The sequence below is a fragment of the Monodon monoceros genome, unplaced genomic scaffold (genome assembly GCF_005190385.1).
Source record: "Monodon monoceros isolate NGI ecotype Baffin Bay Population unplaced genomic scaffold, NGI_Narwhal_1 Super_Scaffold_9, whole genome shotgun sequence".
Classification (NCBI taxonomy): domain Eukaryota; kingdom Metazoa; phylum Chordata; class Mammalia; order Artiodactyla; family Monodontidae; genus Monodon; species Monodon monoceros.
In genome coordinates this window covers 16,393,062-16,416,989 of record NW_021703786.1, presented here as the reverse complement: position 1 = coordinate 16,416,989, position 23,928 = coordinate 16,393,062, and the positions used below count along the sequence as shown (strand labels likewise).

The 23,928-nt window shown below is 37.9% G+C and overlaps 1 protein-coding gene across 12 annotated transcripts in view; it reads right to left on the bottom strand.

Moving 5' to 3' along the window:
• CDK12 (cyclin dependent kinase 12) overlaps positions 1-23,928 on the bottom strand; it is a 64,160-nt gene that overhangs the window by 24,638 nt on the left and 15,594 nt on the right. For 11 of the 12 annotated variants that reach the window (XM_029211313.1, XM_029211319.1, XM_029211320.1 and 8 more), the window contains exons 6-13: positions 21,227-21,416; positions 15,994-16,050; positions 15,505-15,606; positions 9,610-9,687; positions 8,250-8,366; positions 7,640-7,771; positions 5,396-5,607; positions 3,878-4,330 (exon numbers count right to left, since the gene is read on the bottom strand). In XM_029211313.1, coding sequence (XP_029067146.1) covers positions 3,878-4,330; positions 5,396-5,607; positions 7,640-7,771; positions 8,250-8,366; positions 9,610-9,687; positions 15,505-15,606; positions 15,994-16,050; positions 21,227-21,416 — 1,341 coding nt within the window. Of the gene's footprint in view, positions 1-6; positions 362-3,877; positions 4,331-5,395; positions 5,608-7,639; positions 7,772-8,249; positions 8,367-9,609; positions 9,688-15,504; positions 15,607-15,993; positions 16,051-21,226; positions 21,417-23,928 lie in introns of those variants that run through there. The other variant, XM_029211321.1, reaches the window with a different exon arrangement.

The following is a 23,928-nucleotide window of genomic DNA, read 5'->3' as shown; positions in this document are numbered from 1 at the left end:
GGAAGGGTTACTTCTTTTAAACACCATCTTAAAAATCACATGTGACTATAAACACAAACACACAGACACACACAGACACACACAGACACACACACACACACACTGCCCGACATAAACAAATATCAATACAAGTAACCAAATATATATAAAGAATAAAACCTTGGGATCAGGAAATCGCAATTTATAAATAAAATCAAGTGATTAAAAGTGAAACAGTTGCATTCTGGATCTAACAGCTGGTGTAAAAAGATCATATATTTCAAATGATTGTCCTGATTTTTGTCTGAGATTTCCTCCATTTCCTTCCTTAAGGAATTGTCCTAATATGTAGGCTGTTGGTAGCCTCCCCGCCCCTTTTTTGCTGTTGGATCAAAACATTAATGAAAATTAGAAAGAAGGAAGATGAGAGGGAACAATACAAATGCTGTGGTCACATATCTAGGACATAATCTTGCTGTACAATAGGAGACCTTGTATGGACTTAGCTAACACATTTTACAGAACGTTTGATGATATAAGGTTAACACGTAAAACAGAACTAAAAGAATATACAGGAGAGGTGAAATAAAGTAAAAACCTTCCATTACCGTCATGTATAAATCATACACTTGCTTCTCCCAACTTGAGTCCCTTTTCCCCATAATCACATTCTGAAGAATAGGATATTAACCACCATACTGTCATTCAGTTTCCTTTGTTACAGTAATTATAAAAAATCACTATAGCAATGTCATGCAGAATGGGATGTTGATCAACATCTGTTTATCTTGGAGACAGTGACAAGAAACGAGTATTTAGAAATGTATTGAACTAATACTACACTCTGTCTTTCCAAAGATCTTACTAGAACCACTCCCTAAAGTTTTTGTCACCCACTGCTGGATTACTTTGCCTAACCATGGCAATCATTGTCTGATAATGAACTCCTGCCAAGGCAAGAGACTAGACATGTACAATGGCGTGAGTTTGAGGACACACAAAACCAAGTACAATCAGAACTGTGACTTTAGAGAGTTGGGAGTCATCCTGCTGAAGAAAAGACTTAAAGTTTTGGGATATCTTCCAAATGATTGATTTTTCTGTTCCCTATGGAAGCATATTTTTAAATGTCCATATAATCAATTCTTTATTATTATCTGAGATAGTGATATAAAGTCATTACTCAGGCAAGCCAAAAGTAGTTTTCATAGTTATCATTAGGTATTTTGGTTGTATATTTACCACAATTATATTTTGCAAAAACAATCAGGAAAGTAAGCATGCCCTTAGCGTGCAGATGAAAGTACTCTGAAAACACTACAAAACTGTTGAGCAGTAGGAGGATAAGGTCGGTGTGTAACATACAAGTAGGGTGACCAAGAGTCCCAATTTGCCTGGGACTGAGGGGGTTCCCAGGTTGCTAACTTTCAGTTTTAAAACCAGGACAGTACAGGGACAAGGTGGTCATCCTATATACAATACGCACCCAAGTTACTTGTTAACAGACTGGCTGGTTGACTAGGTGGTAGAGAAAACTGAATTAAAGGACAAAAGAATTAGCTATAGAAAACTCACAACTTGAAAAGTAGACATCCAGAAAAAGGAGAGCTAACTGGACTACAAACATCTATAGATTTCAGAGCTTTTTCCCGTGAACACTACATATCTCACTACATAAGAACATCAATCACAGTACCAGTTATTTTTTAAAGTATTTTTGGTCTGTACATGAAATGGAACACCAGTTTTTTGGGGTTTTTTTGTTTGTTTGTTTTTTTAATACTAAGGGCAAACAACTTTAAAAATGCCTAACTGCAAAAATGGACAAAGCTACACTTATTTTCTTCCATCTATAATACTTTTCATATTTGCCTTTTATGTAAATAGCCTAGTTGTGTTTCAACAGAACTAATTCTTGAGCTCACATTCTTTCACATGTATGAGAGGATGAAGACTATTTCAAAATAGCAAAGGCAGATGGATTGTAAAGAACTATTAAAGGTTAATAAAACATCTTAAGAGAATTAAAAGTAAAGATCACATTAAAAAAACATACTGTTATAAGATTCAAAGTATTAACAATATTGCCAATCCTTAACAGCCTGTACTGATGGCGGGAGGGATTAATGAAATACACAAATAACTTAAAACTTCATTTTACTCATTAGATTTCAACCAAAACCCTTTCCCAACGAGTACAGAATAGCTAAACAGTAGCCAAAGTGATAGATTTTTACCTTCTCTGGCTAACTCAGTCTGCCCTCTGGTGGAAGTGCTAATGAACACTAAAATGGCCAAGTGAGAGATAGCAGGGGAGAAACAAGAACATAGAGACATTGGAGAGACACCAACGGGATAATCCAAAAGTGACTGTAATCATTAGGAATGGCATTTCTACTCTCCTCTGAAAAGTAAATCCAACAATTTCTGGCCATGAGCCAGGCCTTAATTTTAGTTCAATTTCACCATTTGGCTGATAGCTTGTTGACTCAATTACTGGGTGAATTTCTTTCAATCACTATGCCATTGAACTTGAACAACTTCTTTCAGATATTTTGATTATAGCTGAATTTTTTTTTTTTTGGTTGGGGGGTGGGTGGTGGTGCAAGGAAGGAAGGTATGAGAGATAAGACAAAAAGGCCTACTTTAATTCTAGATTTGCTTTCTCTGTTATTCCACGTCCTGGAGTCTCTTAAAAACAACTGGAATTGTTATGGCATAATAGCAAAGTGAATTAAGAAACACATTAAAAAGAAACACATTAACAAAGTATAGGAATTCTAGTTCTGCCTCCGCCAATAATATGATTTCAGCAGGACCATAGGCAGGCTTATTTAAACTCCCTGGATTGCAGTTTCCCTATCTATAAAGTAAGGGGGTAATTTTATTTATGTTACCTTCTGTTTTTTTTTTAACTTTACATATGATAAATAGTTTATATATTTGACCTTGTACTAGTGGAAATAAGGCATATATTCTCCATACCAACCCATATGAAATGTGAATGCAACAGCCTAAAAGTTGAAGGTTAGTGTACCCCATCAGACCTTGTACATCTTCTCATTCCCCAATTCATGGGGTCTTCATGGACAGCAAAAATTTCCAAGGAGTTGGAATCACTTTCAGATAAGTAAAGATTTTGCAAGTAAAGACTGTGAATCAGAATTCATTAGAAAATTTAAACTTCTTTTCCCTCTAATAAATTGTATGCTGTGGTCATCTGAGATCAAGGTATACATATTTCCTTTTTTCAGATTTTTTTTTTTTTAATATAATGCTCAATTCCTAATCTGGGGCCCATTTAATTATCTCTTTCAGGAACACAGATTTAAAGGAATCATTTTTATATGCTATTTTTTGGAAAGGAAATGTACTTTGTTAATTATCTACTTAGAAATCTCAAATTATTCTTCAGGAGATTAACAATGATATCTTATTAGGGCTTTCTTGACTGTATGTTTCTGGCGAGACTCTGGTATCTAGCATCCACTATACTAGAGTACAATTGACTATTTGTACAATCTGATAATGGTTTGTTTGGAAGGCAGATTTCCAAGTGCCAATACTAGCTGGCCACCACACACACAGTGGTTCAAGATGCATCACTAGCTACAGTTGTGGTTTCCTTGTGTGAGAACACAGGGACTTTACTTACCTACTTCCTAGGAAATGGAAAGATGGAAAAACAATCAGTATATGAAAGGTGCTTTAAGAAGCTTTGAGACTTAAATAAAAGAAGCTGGGCAAGAAATACAGCACTTGGTGCTATGTTCTCCTGTAGACTAGGTGACAGAAAGACTGAAACCGAGGCCACTGATGTGAAAAAGAAAATGTTAAGAGATTTTTAAGAGGATCAACAGCACCTGAGCTCAATGAGATTCATGACCGGTCTGTTTACCTGCTGCCTCCTCCTGTGGCATTGTGGGAGTTCTTCGGGGCCCCTGTGGCCCACTGTTCTTGTCACTGTTGTTTTCCTCCAGGTTGCCTGCTGGCTCCTGGGTTTTCATTAGTTGACTCAAGAGAACTGCCAACATATTCTGCATGTCAGCTGGTGTGCTTGAAGCTTCAGGGGTTGTCTGTTCTGCGGAAGGTTGGACCACTGGGGCAGGGGGTGCCTCCTTCAAAGATTCCTCTGGGGCCGTGGGCTCTGAGTCCTGCTGGTGGGAAGTGGCTTCTGTTAGGGCACTGATGGATTGGTTCAGGGCCTCCAGCTGCTGCTGTATCTCTGGATTGGAGTGGATGTTAAGCAGCTGCGCCATTTGAGGAATACTCAGGTCGGTTTGGCTCTGGAGCAGGTTCAATAACACTGCCAATTCACTTTGATTCAACTGCTGTGTGATGTCACCGAGGCCTGTGGAGAGACAGTGGAGCCAGTATAAGAGGATGAGGCAAGGCAAGGACCTTTGCCTTCTTCAATTGGCAATAGCAACTTACAATACCCAATGAATGAAGTTTCACTTTGAATGTCTCATTTTTCATGCCTCCAACTGTCATGACACATTTGTTATTCTTTATATTTTCACTTAAAAATACAGGGACTAATTAAAACATCTCTGTATTGTGAGTAAAAGTGACTTCATTTTATCTATATTCTTCAAGGTCAGTGATTTTCAACCCTTACTGTACATCAGAATAGGAGAGGTTTTTTGTTTGTTTTTTTAATATCTTTATTAGAGTATAATTGCTCTACAATGAGAATAGGAGAGATTTTAAAATTCAGAAGCCTCAGGTCCCATCCCTAGAGATCTGGCAATTGTTTGGAGGTGTTTATATTTAAAGCTTTTTAGATGATTCTAATGTGCAGCCAGCATTGAAAAACACTGTTTTAAGTGGACAAGGAAGGAAAAATGAGCCAAGGAAGGAATAGCTGTAGTTCAGAAAAAATGGTTGCACCACAGGAGAGCTACTTTGTTGTTTATAATAATTCATTATTACACAGTTTTTGATATATTTAGATCAAATAACAGGCTACAGAACTAACTACATTTAGCAATTGTGACTTAACATGATTAAATTCTAAGAAGGTCTTATCAAATCTAACATAAAACAGGGCTCCAGTTATGTTAGAGAGCCATGGGTAATCTAATCTTAAATTAAAACACACATACACACACAGGGCTTCCCTGGTGGCACAGTGGTTGAGAGTCCGCCTGCCGATGCAGGGGACACGGGTTCGTGCCCCAGTCCGGGAAGATCCCACATGCCGCGGAGTGGCTGGGCCCATGAGCCATGGCCATTGAGCCTGCACGTCCGGAGCCTGTGCTCCGCAACAGGAGAGGCCAAAACAGTGAGAGGCCCGCGTACCACAAAACACACACACACACACACACACACACACCCTTGCACTTGACCTTCAAAATCTGCCAAGTGCTTAGTAAAAGCACAAAGGCTCTATCCCAGCACTGCCAGCACTGACCTATTGCATCCCCAGCCCCAGGCTCCACCCTGCCAGGAGCAGGCTGAGGTGGTGCTGGGCTGCTGTTCTTCACAGGCTCAGCACTTGTCCCTGAGATAGTTTCTTTTCGAGAGGCTTTGGGTGGAGGTGGCTCCTCTACCAAAACACCGCTTTGTCGCTGCCGTCGCCGTTTCTTACTCCATAATTCATGGCAATCCTGCCAGTGGGGGAGGCTGGAAAAAGACAAAAGAAATGTGTGTGGGAATGCAGTAGTGAGTGAATGGAGGAACAAGAGATTAAAATGGGAAGGCAGCGGCTTCCCTGGTGGCGCAGTGGTTAAGAATCCGCCTGCCTGGGCTTCCCTGGTGGCGCAGTGGCTGGGAGTCTGCCTGCCAATGCAGGCGACATGGGTTCGTGCCCCAGTCCGGGAAGATCCCGCATGCCGTGGAGCGGCTGGGCCGGTGAGCCATGGCCGCTGAGCCTGCGCGTCCGGAGCCCGTGCTCCGCAACGGGAGAGGCCACAAAAGTGAGAGGCCCGCATACCGGAAAAAAAAAAAAAAAAAAAAAAAAGAATCTGCCTGCCAATGCAGGGGACACGCTGGGTTCGATCCCTGGTCCGGGAAGGTCCCACATGCCATGAAGCAACTAAGCCCATGTGACACAACTACTGAGCCCGCGTGTAGAACCCACAAGCCACAACTACTGAAGTCCATGCGCCTAGAGCCTGTGCTCTGCAACAAGAGGAGCCACAACAATGAGCTGCCCACACACCGCAACAAAGAGTAGCCCCCGCTCCCCGCAACTAAAGAAAGCCTGCGCACAGCAATGAAGACCCAACGCAGCCAAAAATAAATAAATAAAATTTTAAAAATAAATAAAATAAAATGGGAAGGCAAAGAGCAAGGGGAAGTAGAAAGGATAAGGAAAATATAAAACTAACCAGAAAAATTAGTAAACAGATAGTAGCAGTGTAAATAGAATCATGGCATATTGTAGTCTGAGAAACTAAAAATCCAAAAGCCCAAAGAATTTCTTTCTACAGTGAGAAATGAAGATGTTGCTAATACCACAGACACACTTGCTATATAAATGCCCATATTCCAGTCAAACAGTTAAGTTTTATAACGGTTCTTGCTTGGCATAACAAAAATAAAGGAGACCTTTACTGGTCAAGTTTCAGTTGGGAATAAATAGAACAGAGGTGACTGCCTTGTTAATATCTACAAAAAGTCCAGGCAAGGTGGTAATTTAAATCTTGGAACCACATAAGAATATCATGATTAAATCACCTCTGTGTAAAATCGATTTATGTATTACTTGGTCTGTAAGGACCAAAAAACTGGTTCTTTCTTCTTTCTGCCCACTGAATTTCATGACTGGATATTTTCATTTGTGAGGTTTATTAGTATATTTTAACATATTTCCAGACTTTCCTATACTCAATAAATTCCAGTAAGTCAAACCTTACCACAATAAAGATTATCATAGCCAAAATTTCTCTATAACAAGTTTCCAATTTTTACTAAAAAGCTTACATATTTCAATCACATTCAATGTATCAAAATTCAAACACAATAAATGAATTCGAACATTTCTTTGGATTATCAGATTTGTAGATATTACCTGTTCGTGTACTAACATCTCATACATTTAAGATACACAGTATTTCTATAAGAAAGAAATGCCCAAAAACTCTGACATGAAAGCTATAATGCTGTCAGTGAGAGTCAAAGATTTTTATCTATCAGAATGTGAGATGTGAGTGTAGAACCTCTGAGGATCTCATACAATACAGGAAATTAATAAGATTCTGATGGAAGAAAGACACATTCATAGACCATATTTTCTATATCAAAATTCAGGACATATGGCTTGATAGTGAAACAAACTATTTAAAATTAGGACTGTCCTTGCACGTGTGGGATAACATGGTCACCGCAGATATAGGGAATTAAAAAAGATGAAAAGGTTAAAAGCAAAAATTAGAAGGAATACTTTCAAAGAGGTTATATAGAGCAATATGCTGGGGATCCAGGGACAAAAGAAGATAGCATGAGTCCAGTTAGAACAAATATCATATCTAAATCTATTCCTTGTTTAAGAAAAAAACATAAAGCAATAAACTTATCAACCATAATACTCAAGGACACCTCTCTATTTGGTTGGCGACTGCAGTTCCTTTTTTAAAAAACCTATTATTTTGAGTTTCTCATCTCCTGAAGCCTCGGGAAGGTTTAGGGTCACTGCATGGCCACCAGCACTTACTCTGGAGGATCCATTTTGCTGAGCTCGACATCTTTAAGGAAGTCACTCTGTAGGGTCTGTTCAGCTGTACAACGTTTGCTAGGATCTAACGTCAGCATGTGGTCCAGTAAATCAAGTGCTGCTGAAGGAATGCTGTGAAAAGGAAGAGAGAAAGAATGAGTTCACAATGACCCCACAGTTCTTAAACCGGTAACCTTATGTCAAAGGTCTCTGAATTTCCAGCTCCATGTAAAACTATGGGAAGGGAGTTGGAACCTGGCTAAACAAGCAAGCAGATTTACTTCCACAAAGGATTCAAGAAATGCAATAGTAATACAGGTAGAAAACATGAAGCCAGCAGTTTTATTCTTTTTGTTTTAGGAAGAACAAAAGGACTATGAGAAAACTTGTATATCATTCAAAATAAAATGGTTTTCTATCAGCTAAAGCCTTCATATGAGAAAATTACAAAAGGGCTATGATAAAACTCATACTGCTCAAAAATAAAATGTTTTCCTATGGTGTGTTTTCATAATAAATTGGGACAGCACTAACTCCCTAGGACAGGAAAAAGTCAAGTCCAAACAACAGCCAAACACGGAAACTAGATGTACACATTTGTCAAACTCACAAAGAGAATTCTTCTCGTAGGCGCCTTCTATATTGCTTCTTCGGTTTCATTGTATTGAAGTAGGGCAGCTTGATAACATCAGGCCACACAGCTGGACAAGGGCTACCACAGAGTCGACTGAAAACAAAGCAAAAAGCAAGAACAAGGAAGTCAGTGAGTCAGCATCATAAATTCTGGAGATTCTAGAAGGAGAAATTATTACCTCCTCAGGTCTGGGGGATCTTGGCGTATTAAGTTAAAAGGCATGCAGAGAGATAAAACCTGACCGCACTGCTTTAAGGACAGAAGGAACAGGACAGAAAGACTGGTTACACGATAGTGAAGAGATAATACTGGCACAATAGTCCAAAATGATCCACTGATTTGGTTTTGTAAAACATGTTCTTAATCCTCCACATAGGTTTCAACTACCAATTTTGTTCTGTTCAGTTAATATTAATTACGAAGAGCTGAGCTGGTCCTATAATGTCCCTAAAAGGGAAAACTAGCAGAAGAGAGCCTAAGTCTGGAATTTTGATGGAAAACTGAATTTACTGCATAACACATGAGTTACACACCACCTTTAAAAAAAAGTCTACATTAGGGCTTCCCTGGTGGCGCAGTGGTTGAGAGTCCGCCTGCCGATGCAGGGGACACGGGTTCGTGCCTGGGTCCAGGAAGATCCCACATGGCACGGAGTGGCTAGGCCCATGAGCCATGGCCGCTGTGCCTGCGCGTCCGGAGCCTGTGCTCCACAATGGGAGAGGCCACAACAGTGAGAGGACAGTGTACCACAAAAAAAAAAAAAAAAAGGTCTACATTAGCCTGTCGTATTCTTCCCCTTAATCTTATTGAAAAGAAATAAAACAAAACAGAAAACAAAACTCAAGTTCCATCCCACCCCCAGACCTTCCCCAAATCCTCTATTACAGGCTCCCTTTTATAATTATCTGTTTACCTGATGCATCACTTACTAAACTCTGAGTTCTTTGAGCAGGGACCTATCTTATTTATCTCTGAATCCTAAAGTTTAACAGAGATAGGAATTTATTATAGAACAGGCTCAACGAATGTTTGCTGGATAAAGTTGATCTTAATCTAACCTAAGTAAGAATGCAACAGCTATCCTGAAAACAGCATGCTTTTATATGAAGAACTAATAAAAAAAAATGCAAAGAAAGACCTAAGAAGTAGGTGGAATACAACTTCTTTCCATATACAACCCATGACAAAATATATGGTAAACCTGACTGAGTGAAGAGAAACTTACGTAGACGTAAGGAGCATAAACTCACTTAGTAGAATGACTGAAAAGTGTTAGAAATTAGAGGATGAGATTACCTATCACCCCTGGGCACTCAGAGCACATGCACAGCTGTACCTGATCAGTTCTAGCTGAGCCAGTTCCAGATTGGCTTGAAAAATTGGCTTCTTTGTGAACAGTTCCCCAAGGATGCATCTATAAAGAATAAAAATGAGAGGTCAGAATAGAAATCCCTGGAGCCTATTTAAAGTGTCTCAATAAACTTTTATAGTATATCAGACTGTATCTGATATACTAAATAAGCCCAAAACTCAGGGTCTGAGTTTCATAAAAGAAAATATTTCTTGCAGTGAAAATAGTACAAAAGATTTAGATTTGCTGGTAGATCAAACTTTTGCCACCTATAAAGGACAGTCTATAAGCAGAAAAAAGGAGTCAAGAAGCCTTTTCTATCAATTCCACTGTAAATTTAGGAAATAACTAAACACTGAAAAACACACACTTCAATTTTACAAAGATGCTCAGCAGTTTCAGTAAAAAGAATATTAGCCTTTTTCATTCATCTGCTCTACAGAATGTGCACTATGTACATGTACAGCCCTCTTGGCACTGTATTTGTAAAGAAAAGTTTATTGTCATCAGTCAGGATCAGTTTCAATAGGACTTTCAAACACATGCTTAAACACTTTTACCATTTTGAAAAGGCCTTTCAAAACTATATTGACATATTTACACAGTCTCCAAGTATCTCTCCACAAATTACTTAATTACAAAAGGAAAACTGATAACTATTTAGTGTGGAAAAAAGACAACACCTTAACCAAGTAACCAAAATTAACATCATTAGTAAGAGGCAAACAGGGTTCATGTAAATACAAATGTAATACCCTAAAAAAAAAACACTTATGAAATAAAAAAGAATGAAATTCTGCCATTTGCAACAACATGGATGGACCTAGAGGGTATTATGCTTAGTGCAATAAGTCAGATAGAGAAAGACAAATACTGTATATTATCATTAATATGTAGAATCTAAAAAATAAAACAAATGAATGAATATAACAAAACAAATAGACTCACAGATAGAGGGAAAAAACTAGTGGTTATGGGGAGAAGGACTTGGAGAAGGTCAAGATAGGGGTAGGGGATTAAGAGCTACAAACTACTATGTATAAAACAAATAAGCTACAAGGAAATATTGTACAGTACAGGGAATATAGTCAATATTTTATAGTAACTTTAAATGAAACATAATGTACAAAAATTCTGAATCCCTATGTTGTACACCTGAAACTAATATTATAAATCAACTAAACTTAAAAAAGAACACTTATGGAATATTCCAGCCAAAATCAAAACCAAAAAAAGGCTAAGGAACTGTTCCAGATTAAAGAATGAAAACTAAATGTAGTATATGATAATGGACTGGATCCTCTATCAGGTGAAGTATTGTTTCCAGGACATTATGAGGGTACCGAAAAAAATCAGAGTATGGAATGTGGGTTAAAGTACTCTATTAAATATATTGTATCAATGTTAAATTCCCTGTATTTGATAATTATACTGTGATTATAAGAGAATATTTTTGTTTTTAGGAAACATACACTAAATATTAAGAGGGAAAGGAGCATGATACATAGAACTACTTTCAAATAGTTCTGGAAAAACATATATGGTATACATATATAAACGCACATTTTATTCTATGTATATACTGTACGTTGTATTATATGTAAGTACATATATATAATACATATACATACCACATAATATATACATAAGTGAATATAAAAGGAAATGTGGCAAGATGTTAAAAATTAGTGAATCTGGGCTTCCCTGGTGGCGCAGTGGTTAAGAGTCCGCCTGCCAATGCAGGGGACACGGGTTTGTGCCCCGGTCCGGGAAGATCCCACATGCCACGGAGCGGCTAGGCCCGTGAGCCATGGCCGCTGAGCCTGCGCGTCGAGCCTGTGCTCCGCAACGGGAGAGGCCACAACAGTGAGAGGCCCGCGTACCACAAAAAAAAAAAAAAGAAAAAAAAAATTAGTGAATCTAACACAAATGATCTCAAAATAATTAATGCTGCGTAAAAGATGCCATAGGGGCAGGGCTTCCCTGGTGGCGCAGTGGTTGAAAGTCTGCCTGTCGATGCAGGGGACACGGGTTCGTGCCCCAGTCCGGGAAGATCCCACATGCCACGGAGCGGCTAGGCCCGTGAGCCATGGCTGCTGAGCCTGCGCGTCTGGAGCCTGTGCTCCGCAACGGGAGAGGCCACAATAGTGAGAGGACCGCGTACTGCAAAAAAAAAAAAGATGCCATAGGGAAAAAAGAGCATATATAGTATGATTCTGTTTACATAAAATTCTAGAAATGGAAATAAATCTAAAGTGATAGAGAGCAGAACAGTGGTTGCCTGGGAATGGGATGGTATGGACAGTAAAGAGGGACTACAAAGGAGCACATGGAAAATTTTGGAGGGTGACCTTGGTGATGGTTTCACTGGTGTATATAAATAATATGTCAAAAAATTATACACTTTGAATATATGCAGTTTATTGTAAATCTCAATTGAAAGGTTAAAAAAAATCAGTGAATCTGGATAAAGGTTATACTAAAGTTCTTTGTACTATTCTAGCATCTTTTCTGTACATTTAAAATTGTTTCAAAATAAATTTAAAACATGAAAAAAATTACATGAATACTCTATACTTTTTTGTGTGCCTGAAATATTTTTTTTTCAAAAAGTGGGGAAGAAAAAAGTGAACAACGAATCTCTTCTAACCTGTGCTCTGAAATGAGATTAATTTACAAATATTCCCAAAACCAATGTTTTCAGTCAGCCCTCCGTATCCATAGGTTCCTATCCATAGATTCAACCAACCATGGATTGAAAATATTTAGAAAAAAAATTCCAGAAAGTTCCAAAAAGCAAAACTTAAATTTGCCACCCTGGCAACTATTTACACAGCAATTACATTGTATTTACAACTATTTATGCAGCATTTACATTGTATTAGGTATTATAAGTAATCACAGATGATTGAGAGTATACTGGAAGATATGTGGGAGGATGTGTGTAGGTTATATGCAAACACTACACCATTTAATATAACAGACTTGAGCATCCCCGCGTTTTGGATGCAGGGGGTCCCGGAACCAATCCTCCGGTGGATACAGAGGGACAACTGTATATAGTTTAACTTTGAAATTCTTTAGCTTGACAAAATTTGAGAAAGCAAACAAACCCAGCTTTTAAAGTTATTAGCACCTTTCTTTTAGTATTTGTTAACCTCAAATTCTTATTTCCAATATTCTCACAAACCTTATCCAAAGAAAGAAAAGTATAAGTAAAATTTAATTGTTTCTAATATTAACTGCCAAATCAAATTCCAAATACAGTGTTATCACAACATGTAAAATAAAACGCAAAAAGAACAAACCCAGATGAGTTTTCACACTCTAGGTATAATGTGTTGTACTAGTCTTTCTGGTTTCTCCCTGGGTTTTCAAACTGAACTGCTCCATCAATTAATTCTGTCAAGAACATCCCACAAAAGTATCCTCTGAGAGACTACCATGGATCACCAAAGCAGTAAGTGCACATCAAAAGTTAAGCAAAATCTCAATTCAATGAGTCACTGAGCTTTAAAGAAAGTATAATTTTCTATAATTTTAATTTCCAATTGTGTTTTATTTCAGTTTCCAGTCCTTTGGTGGGGAAGGCATCATTATGTAATCAACACTTTGCTATTGCACTAACGTAGCAGGTTGCACAGAAATAGTACCAACAGAGCTATGAACTTTCCCTGTGCATCTTAATGGGGCATTAACTTTAGAGCCTAGTTGTGACAATTTAAATGCTAATACTGTTAGAGCAAATAGTCCAGAACACAAACACGCCCAGCTTGAGTCAGTAAAATTTAACTAAAGCTTCATTTGAATTGGGTAGGCTACTACAGAAATTATGCTCTTTCTCCATCACCCTTTTGAATTTTGAAATAAAAGCCCTATACTGCTCCTTTTAAAGAATGACATTAACAGAGGAGAGAAAATGGAAAAAAGTGATACGCTCCACTGGGAAGTTGTGTGTCAGAATCCTAAAGTATGGAGGTCAAGGTCAGTGTGCATACATAAATCATACAGTGTAAGAAAACAATTAACTAGGGGACTTCCCTGGTGGCGCAGTGGTTAAGAATCCGCCTGCCAATGCAGCGGACACGGGTTCGAGTCCTGGTCCGGGAAGGTCCCACATGCCACGGAGTCACTAAGCCCATGCGCCACAACTACTAAGCCTGTGCTCTAGAGACTGCAATCCACAACTACTGAAGCCCACGTGCCTAGAGCCCGTGCTCCACAACAAGAGAAGCCACCGCAATGAGAAGCCTGCGCACAGCAACAAAGAGTAGCCCCTGCTTGCCTCAACTAAAGAAAGCCCACGTGTAGCAACGAAGACTCAACGCAGCCAAAAACAAATAAATTAAATTTATATATTAAAAAAAATGAAACAACTAACACAGCCCATTTAAATGTCTATGCCCCTACATACAAATTGTGGCCTCTAAGTATCATTTTGTACTAAAAGGAACTAAGACTCCTTAGAGAATGGCCAATTCCAGGTCTGTAGCAGGAAATGAACAGGATGAGCCTAGAACCAGAAAACAATGAAGGCTATCAAAGACTAATATGGTTGAGTCAAAAGGTCCCAAGAATTAACCTGCATAAACTCCCACTGACCAAAGACTGGACAGTTTGAAGAAGAATAAAGATGATAACTACAACGAATTAAAACATGTCAAATTTTTTTAAATCCATGAGTTCATAATGAAACTAAAAAACAAACCCCAAATAACTTCTCTTTGGTCATCTTTGGAGGATAATAGTAAGCCACCTCATTATTTTGAAAACTGGTAAATAAAATGAAATAATTCAACCTTTCATTAAACCTTTCCAACTTTTTTTTTTTTTTTTTTTGGCTGTGCCACGAAGTTTGTGGAATCTTAGTTCCCCTTCCAGGGATCAAACCAAGGCCCTCAGGAGTGAAAGCATGGGGTCCTAACCACTGCACCACCAGGGAATTCCCTAATTAAACCTTTTCTGTATCATTTGTACCCAAATAGATAAACTGTCTTTATTTCAAGAAAGAATAAAATGATTAGACTATCGTATCACAAAACAACCACAAATGGATTGATGGATGTGGATCATTAATAGCTAATAACATTTCAAAAAGAGACAATTACATATTATATAAAGTGGTGTGTGTATGTGTAAATCTGCTCCCATAGGGATGAATATTTTATTAGACATTGTTTAGAACTGCTTGTATAAGAGGATAATAAAAAGTAGACTAATTTGTAATGCATTTTTAAATTGTTTTTAAGTTCTCTACAGATAATGTATCCAGTTATTGCCTGTACTATGGGCAGAGGCTCCCACTGCTTCCTACCCCCAACTCTGATGTACAAGTGACTATGTAATCTGTCAGAAGTACTCAAAACCACCTGTAAAATAGTTTCAGGGTCAGTGGGTGTTGGGAATCAAACCTGAATTCACCTACAATTTACAGGAAATAAAAAAAGTAGAGAACCATGCTAAAAGATCACCATGAGAATGCAACCAGCAAAGTCCAGATTATGGGAAATTCTGTAGGACAAATGACCCAGTTTCTTCTAAAAAACATTATGGGGGGGGGGAATCCTAAGACAGATGGAGGGGGAATCTATAATTAAAAGACTTGAGATAATCAATTACAATCTATGAGCCTTATTTGAATGTATCTGGATCCAAATTCAAAGTAAGCTTAAAAAAAAAAAGAAAATTGGGGAAATGTTAAAAAAAATGTGTCTGATATTAAGAAATATTCAACAGATTTCTTTGAAATCTGGCTAAAAGTTGATCCCCATCCTTTTGAACTTAAAGAAGAGTGGCAAAAAGCCAAAGTAGAGATAAAACAGGATACAAATTCAACAGTATGTGAGTTACAAACAAAAGAAAAGGTGAAAAAAGCCTTACCCACAGCTCCAAACATCTATTGCTGGCGTATAACGCTCCTCTCCCAGCAGAAGTTCTGGAGGTCGGTACCACAGAGTAATGACTTTGTTTGTATAAGGGCGGCTGAAATGTAAATCATAACCATGACATAAATTTACAATGGTTACAACGGTTTCTGATGAAAAATACTTGTACAATTAAATGCAAATTAAAATAGCTGCCAACTGGAGACGGGATCATCAAAACAGCTCCATAGCAACCTAAGAGTTCAAAAGTAAACTGGACAGAAGGTGATGAAGAAATAACTTCCATTCCAATTTGGGTTGATTTATTTCAGTCTAAGGCAGATTCAAGAATTTAGATATAATTTACTGTCTAAAATCTAGGTGGTAACACACTTAGAAAATTAGGGAACTCAGAGAGTTATTGCAATTTGCAGAATACTAGCATATCCAAGAATGAAAAAGACTCTTTCCTATTTCCCACATGTAATTTTGTTGAATGACTCACCTCTCTTCAGAATTATAGAGCCGAGCAAGTCCAAAATCTGCTAGTTTGATTTGCCCACTGTAAAACAAAAATTAATTATTTTCATAAGTAACAACAGCAGCCTCCAAATTACACCTAAAAAGTCAAGTGCTAATTTAGGAGTTAAAGGAATTACAAAAATGAATTTTTAACCTCTGCTCTTTCAGTTCTACTCTTAATGGTCACTCTGCCAGATTAAGCCTCTTTTGAGGACTCCACTATACAAAGCCTTAGAGAGTTTTTTTTGGACTACTACTGTATTTTTGGATTTGACTCCTTAACTAAGTATTTCTTTTATTTCTTGGCAAACAACAGTGGCTAGAACCTGCTAGATTAAATACCTACTGTTGGGGTAAAAGGAATGGGCTGTTTTAGATTAAGAGAGATTTAAGAGGCCTAACAACTAGATCCAATTCATAATCCTTGACTGATTCTGGTTTGAATAAACTAGCTATACAAAAGGCTTTTTTTTTTTTTTTCTGGCAATGCCACAGGGCATTCGGGATCTTAGTTCCCCAGCCAGGGATTGAACCTGGGCCCCAGCAGTAAAAGTGCCGAGTCCTAACCACTGGATCAAACGTAATGATATCTGTAATTTACTTTAAAACACGTCAGGCAGAAAAATAAAAAGGGAGCAAATATAGCAAAATGTTAATTGTATATGTATTATTAATTATATTAGTGTCTCAACTTTTTCTTATAATTTGACATTTTTCATAACAAAAAGTAAACTGCAACAGTTCTGTGGCTATAACAGATTTTTCAAACAGAGAACATACCTTTGATCTGAACAAACAATTTTTATGATGAACAAGGCCCCTTCTACCAACAAACTGCCATCACTTCCTATACCATAAAGATACACAATTATGACTTTAGAGGGGTTCTCAAACGTTAATACGAAATAAGAATCACCTGGAAAGCTTGTTAAATGTTTTCTGGGCCCATTCCCAGAGATGCTGATTCAGTAGGTCATGGTCCATGAATCCGCATTTCCAACAAGCCCACAGGTGATGCCAATGGTGCTAATCCGAGAACCACACTTTGAGAACCACTCCCTTAAAGGGATCACATCCACGTTTCACTCTGCTAAATATTCTGTCTTTGACAGTGATGTCAAGCAATAGTTTAATAAAATGCAACACAAAATGTTGGGAAACTATTTAAAAACCATCATTAACTATTTTGGATTAATCATATTTATCTAAATTCTTGTGTAGTCTATTTATTCACATTTACAGTTTGCCTTACATCTTGCGGAATGAAAAGCCAATTCACCTTTTTTAAGGGACTGGGGATATCTCAGGTGCCTGATAGCTCAGATCAAGCAGAAAAGTGACATAGAAGAGAAAAAAAAAGGGCTCTTCTAGGAGGTACTCTTCAAAGTCTGAGCAATGGGACAAAATATTAAAACAAAAAAGCTACTAGCAACGAAATTTTACATTAAATCAACTCTTACCATTCCTCGTAAAGATTACAGGCACCTTACCCACCTGTCCCAGACATCATCACATTTTAAGTTCGATTTATAAGCAAATTCTGAGAGAAGCAAAAAGGAAAGAAATAGCTGACTTGAGCCCTATATTGAGACAAAAAGCGTTCCTCAAATTTCTTGGCATCCTAACTTTGATCCCAAGACTCAAGGTAAGTCCTACTATGGTAGGACTGAAAGTTAAAATGGCAATAGATATACAGTTATGGAAAATGAGGCTAGACCTAAACATCACCAGCACCTAGCGTATTTCCTAATCCATCCCCTCCCTCCCCCTCTCACTCTCAGTAAATAACCTTCTTCATTGGAAACAGAAGCCATCAGGTGGGACCTATTTAACATACTTTTACCTATAAACTTATTTACACCTCTAACCTTGCTTTCTCCTTTCCCTTCAATTACAGAAAAGTGCATCAATCTCTTTTCTTATTCAAGGATAATCAGTATTACCACCTCTGGCCGTGACCCCCATCTCCTTAAGAAACTCATTTCTTTAAATTACTTTGGTTCTTTCTTGAATCTTCAACTTCCCCCTCTCTACTGATTTTCTTTTTGCTTAGCATTTAAATACACTCAAACCTCTGCTTCTTTAATAAAAAATTAATAAAAACAAAAAACTGAAGTCACACCTACAATCACCTTCCCATTAATTGTGCTACCCATTCACTTACCCCACACTTTCACCACTGACCTTTTAATTTTCAGATTCTCTCTTTGGGCCTTAAAATCTACCTGCATCACCTGACATCTATGACCACTCATTTCTTAAACCTGCCTATTTTGCATTCATATTTCCTTATTTTGTTCCTATCTGTCTAATCAGCCCCTGGGGTTCCATCTTCTCACATCTTTTCTATGCTTGATAACTCCTAAATCTACAATGCTAGTTTGAAACTCCCATGTGACCATATGCCTATTTGAAATCACTACCCTGGATATATAACAGACATATCCAAAAGGGGTTTACTCTTCCCCCGACGCATCCTGCTGTTCCTTCTGTATTCCCTATATTGACCACTGTGCCACCCATCTAGATAGTTTCTCAGGTCAGAAATCTTTGAGTTAAAGTACTTTGATTCATTTGCCACCATTCACTCACTCATCAGTCTACTGATCTACCAAGTCCATCCTGCCCATCCTCTTCTAGCAATGCCTTGGTTAGTTCAAGCACTGACCATTTCTTACATTGTTCTTAATAAGTCTCTCTGCCTCCAGTCCACATGCTATATGGTGACCATTTAGTGATGTTTCTAAAACAGAAGACTAATTATGTCTCTCTTATATCTAAAATAATTTGGTGTCATTTATACTTGTGTAATTAAGATAAAATAAACATCATGGAGCCCAACGCTGCTCTCCTCCCTCTCTCGTCAATGCTTTCTCTTCTTTGTCCACCTGAGGACTCCTCTCTAGGCCATCTCACCAAGAAGTCTCTGTGTAGACAGAACTAAATGGGCAAGAGCAGAGGCTGGCTGGATCAGACTACACCATGAGACTCTTGCATCCTGCTTAGCAACCTGAGAAGGAAATTCACTTTAGCCTAAAACCTTATCAGCTTCCTGAATATGGGAAGTCAGGGACAGAAAGGGGCCTGACCCACCAGAAAGGACACCAAGCAGGACTGCAGTTATTCCCTGGCCTGAAATATCCCCCAATAGAGGAGCAAAAGGAACAGAAAAAAGTATATTAATACTATAGTCCAGAAAGCTGCAAGATGATAGCCATCATCAAATTTTTGAAGCACTATTACTGTGGATACAGATTAACCAAGGCCAGCTTTAATGAGAATTGTGGTGGATCACAGGGACAGTGACAGAAAGGAATGATATATATATATATATATATATATATATATTTTTTTTTTTTTTTCCCCAAAGACTTTTTTGTTGCTGTTGTGGACCATTTTTAAAGTCTTTATTGAACTTGTTACCATATTGCTTCTGTTTTATGTTTTGGTTTTTTTTGGCCATGAGGCATGTGGGATCTTAGCTCCCTGACCAAGGATGGAACCCGCAACCCTCGCATTGGAAGGCAAAGTCTTAACCACTGGACCGCCAGGGAAGTCTCCAGAAAGGAATGATATTTTTAATATCGTGTTTTGTCTCAAAAAGGTATTTAAGGGCTTCCCTGGTGGCGCAGTGGTTGAGGGTCCGCCTGCCGATGCACAGGACACGGGTTCATGCCCCGGTCTGCGAAGATCCCACATGCTGCGGAGCGGCTGGGCCCGTGAGCCATGGCCGCTGAGCCTGTGCGTCTGGAGCCTGTGCTCCGCAACGGGAGAGGCCACAACAGTGAGGGGCCCGCGTACCGCAAAAATTAAAAAAAAAAAAAAGGTATTTAACTACAAATAACAATTTTACAGTAATCTGTACAATTAATATAATAATGCATTAATTGTATAATTTAAAAACAAAAAATTAACCAGCACCCTTCAATGGCTGTTACCTGTAAATAAAATTTAAGCTCCTTAGCAAGATGTACAAGATCTTTAAATTGGCTCCTTGCAACTGTCCAGCCTCATCTCTTGCCATTATGTGCTTCCCTCTTCTTGCCCTAGCAATACTGACTCCTTTACAGTTTTCCAAACATAACGTGTTATGTTATCTTCACATTTATGTGCTTCTGTACATGCACTCTTCTTTTGCCTAGAAATGTGAACCTCTGTTGTCAGTCTTTCTGATAAATTCCTGTTCATTCCTCAAGACTGCATCTTCCCAGATGCTCCCAAATTCAAGGGGGGGAAAAAAAAAGCTTAATAAATGTTTATTGAATTGAGCAACTTATTTGTTTAGCTTCCCTACTAAACTCTGAAATCTTCAGGGACCAACCATCCCATGTGGGACTTTTAGTGCTAAAACCAGGACAGTCTCGGGCAACACTGGAGAGTTGGTCACCCTACTTCACAAAGACAGGAAATATGTCATAACCATTCCATATTCCCATCTAGATAATGTTTGTTAAATAGAACTGATCCGAAATATTTAAAACAAAGGGTGCATCAGACAAAGATGGCTATAAACAGCCCACTACCTACAGAACCAAACACTGGCCTTATTTCAATGGTACCAGACTTGCTTTTTATTCCTCAGTATGTAGGGCTATCACCAAAGACTACTGTAACGCAACTGATATCACCAACGCAATTTAGGCAAACAGCCAGAGAGGAAGAAAGCAGATGATAAAAACTTCTGAAGAATTAACACTGTTCTTCACCAAATTCCTGTCTGTCTATACTATTAAAACCCAGGAGTAAGTGCTGGGCAGCAAGGTCAGTCACCAACTACATCTGTGTTTACTCTGAAATTCGATAACTGAGAAAGTCTCAAGAGCAGTTAAAAGACCAGGTATGTCTCTCCCCACTAAACAAAGGAGAATGTCATTAAGAACTCAATGTGTGTTTGAATTTGCCTAAGACCACAAAAGTATTATTTACTATGGCAAAAGCTCTTTGAATATTCCTATAGGATGTAAGTAATTCTCTAAAATGTCTGCATTTAAAAAAACCTTTACAATCCTACCTCTTTAGTCCTTACCAACACTGAGACTGGAGACTCTGATCAGAGTACCCCTATCACAAGTTGTTCCTAAGGTACAGACATCAGATGTACGTAAATGCAAAAAAGTGCATTACTGGGTTTACCTATAACCCCGATTAACTAGCTGAAACTAAGGGTGTCAGAAGAGAGGGAGAAAATGCTTAACCTCATATGGTTACTGTGTTACCTGTTGTTCAGCAAAATGTTAGAACACTTAATATCCCGATGCAGGAAATTCTTTTTGTGACAGTAATCCAGTCCTTCCATTAGCTGTTTCATAAATGACTTGATATGATCCTCAGAAAAGTGCACCAAACCAGATTCCAAAAGTCCCATTAAGTCATGGTCCATATACTCAAATACAAGGTAAAAGGCTCCTACATAGGACGAAGGAAAAAATTAAAAACAAGAGAAAAAGGATGCCGAAATGACAATGCGTCAAATTTTAACATAATTTTGGAGTTGACCATAACCTTTCTGGAAAAACCACTTAATTTTACACATAAAGAAACTAAAACTCAAGCAGTTGAATAACTTGCCCATTCTAACAATAAATAACAGAACTATTTTTTGAATTAATCTTCTGACTCATAGTCCAGTGCTCTTTGGACTACTTACTTCTCTAAAGGGACAACTGCCCCAATTAGATTGTATAACTAGTCTTTTATGATCTAAATCAGTTGGCAAATTACAGACCCCTTGGGCCAAATCCGGCCTGTCTATTGCTGTAAATAAAGTTTTATTTGTAATATACAACCATGTCCATTTGTTACACATCGTCTAAGACTATGTTGTAGAAATCTTTACCCTAGTTAACAGCACTCACATAATAACGCCAGGGGTACATTTAGTACGAATTATTAATGAAAGTTATAGTATTTAAGAATTGAAAGAAAAATGAATCATCTAATTCAACTCCCTAAATTTAAAAGTAGATAAAAGGCTAAGAGAATTGTGAAAGATTTGAAATCCACATTATCTTTCCACTTTCAACAGGTGCATGATAGAAGCAAATACTGTAACATAAGAAGTACTAGACCTAGTTAGACAATGATCCATCCAGTCTAAAATTCTTCTCTCAGTAGCATAAAGGCAAGGATTCTTCATCTAGGGGATAGGCTTCAAGGACTCTTTGAACTCTCTAAATAGCATACAACATTTTAAACACATGTGTATGCAACATTTTAAATGTATTTTTTTGAAGAGTGAATCCATAAGATATTTTAAAAGGTTCATGACTCCCCAAAAGTTAAGAACCACTGCATTAAAGGAATATCTTAGCTTTAGCTAAGCCCTCGTATGAATTAAGAAAACACTAAAACTGCAAAAGAGAGTGGATAAAGGACACAAACGGACAACTCAAAAAAAGAGAAAATAAGTAAAATTGATAGACATGGAAAAAAACTCAGAATATAAAGAATGCAATCCAAAATAATGATATCATTCATACTTCACCTATGAGGTAAGATGACAATTTTTTAAAAAGATAAACTCAATGTTAGGGAGGATAAAGTGGGATGGGACTCACTGGTGGGACATAAATTATTACTATCTTTCTTAAAAGCAATCTAACATTAAATATGAAAATTCCTTTGACCAAATAATTCTACTTCTAGGAAACTATATTAAGAAATAAATCAAAATACAAATATTTATGCACAAAGATGCTCAATGCAGTGCTATTATATTTTTTTAAACTGACAACTAATTGTTCAACAAGGACTGGTGAAATAAATTTGGATTCATCTATCTTTATGCACAGTCATTAAAACATGTTAATGATACAAGAAATTGCTTATGACAAGTTATAAAACACTAAATACACTTTGATCTTGGTTATGTTAAAATAAATACAATATATATAAAACATAAAGTACTAGAAAAAAAAATGCCAACATGCTAATACTACAGTGATCTTCTATGGATGCTCATATACTGGGAGTGGGAGAGAAATGATTGCCATTTTCCTTTTCTTACTTGCCTATGTTTTCAATTTTTCCACAAGGGGCATGCATCACATCCATTCATTCATTTAATATTTTATGATTAAAAAAATTTTTTTTAAGTTTTTGGCTGTGCCACACAGCATGTGGGATCTTAGTTCCCTGACCAGGGATCAAACCCATGAACCCTGCAGTGGAAGCACAGAGTCTTAACCACTGGACTACCAGGGAAGTCCCCTATTATTTTACGATTTTTTAAAAAAGAATTTAAACAGTACATGGTAAATTATTTAAACAGTACAGAAGGGCATGGATGAAAAGCAAGCACCTCTCCAGAAGCAACCAATTAACACTTTCTTACGCATCCTCACAGAAACTAGCTATACACTGTATTTTTTTTTTTTTTTTTTTTTTTTTGGCGGTACGCGGGCCTCTCACTGTTGAGGCCTCTCCCGTTGCGGAGCATAGGCTCCAGACGCGCAGGCTCAGCGGCCATGGCTCATGGGCCTAGCCGCTCCGCAGAATGTGGGATCTTCCCGGACCGGGGCACGAACCCATGTCCCCTGCATCAGCAGGCAGACTCTCAACCACTGCGCCACCAGGGAAGCCCCTACACTGTATTAGTTTTATAATCAGAAAAGGTTAAAAAAACACACCCAGAAATATACCTAGTATACTTAATTCTATTCCAATCTAACTTTCATAAATTTATCTAAGCAGGATTTCCTCTTTTCTTTAAAACTACTTCTACTAAACTCAAGAGGTATTACCCCCCTAGAGCTAATATATTTGAGGCTCTGTAAAGAAGTCCAACTTAACTTTATCCATTACCCTCCTAATTTTATGTATTTCAATCATATTCTCTGTTAACATCTCAGGCTATATTCACAGATGCCACCTCTTCACAGCTGCCCCTCTCTAAACCTTCAGATTTACTTTAATAAAA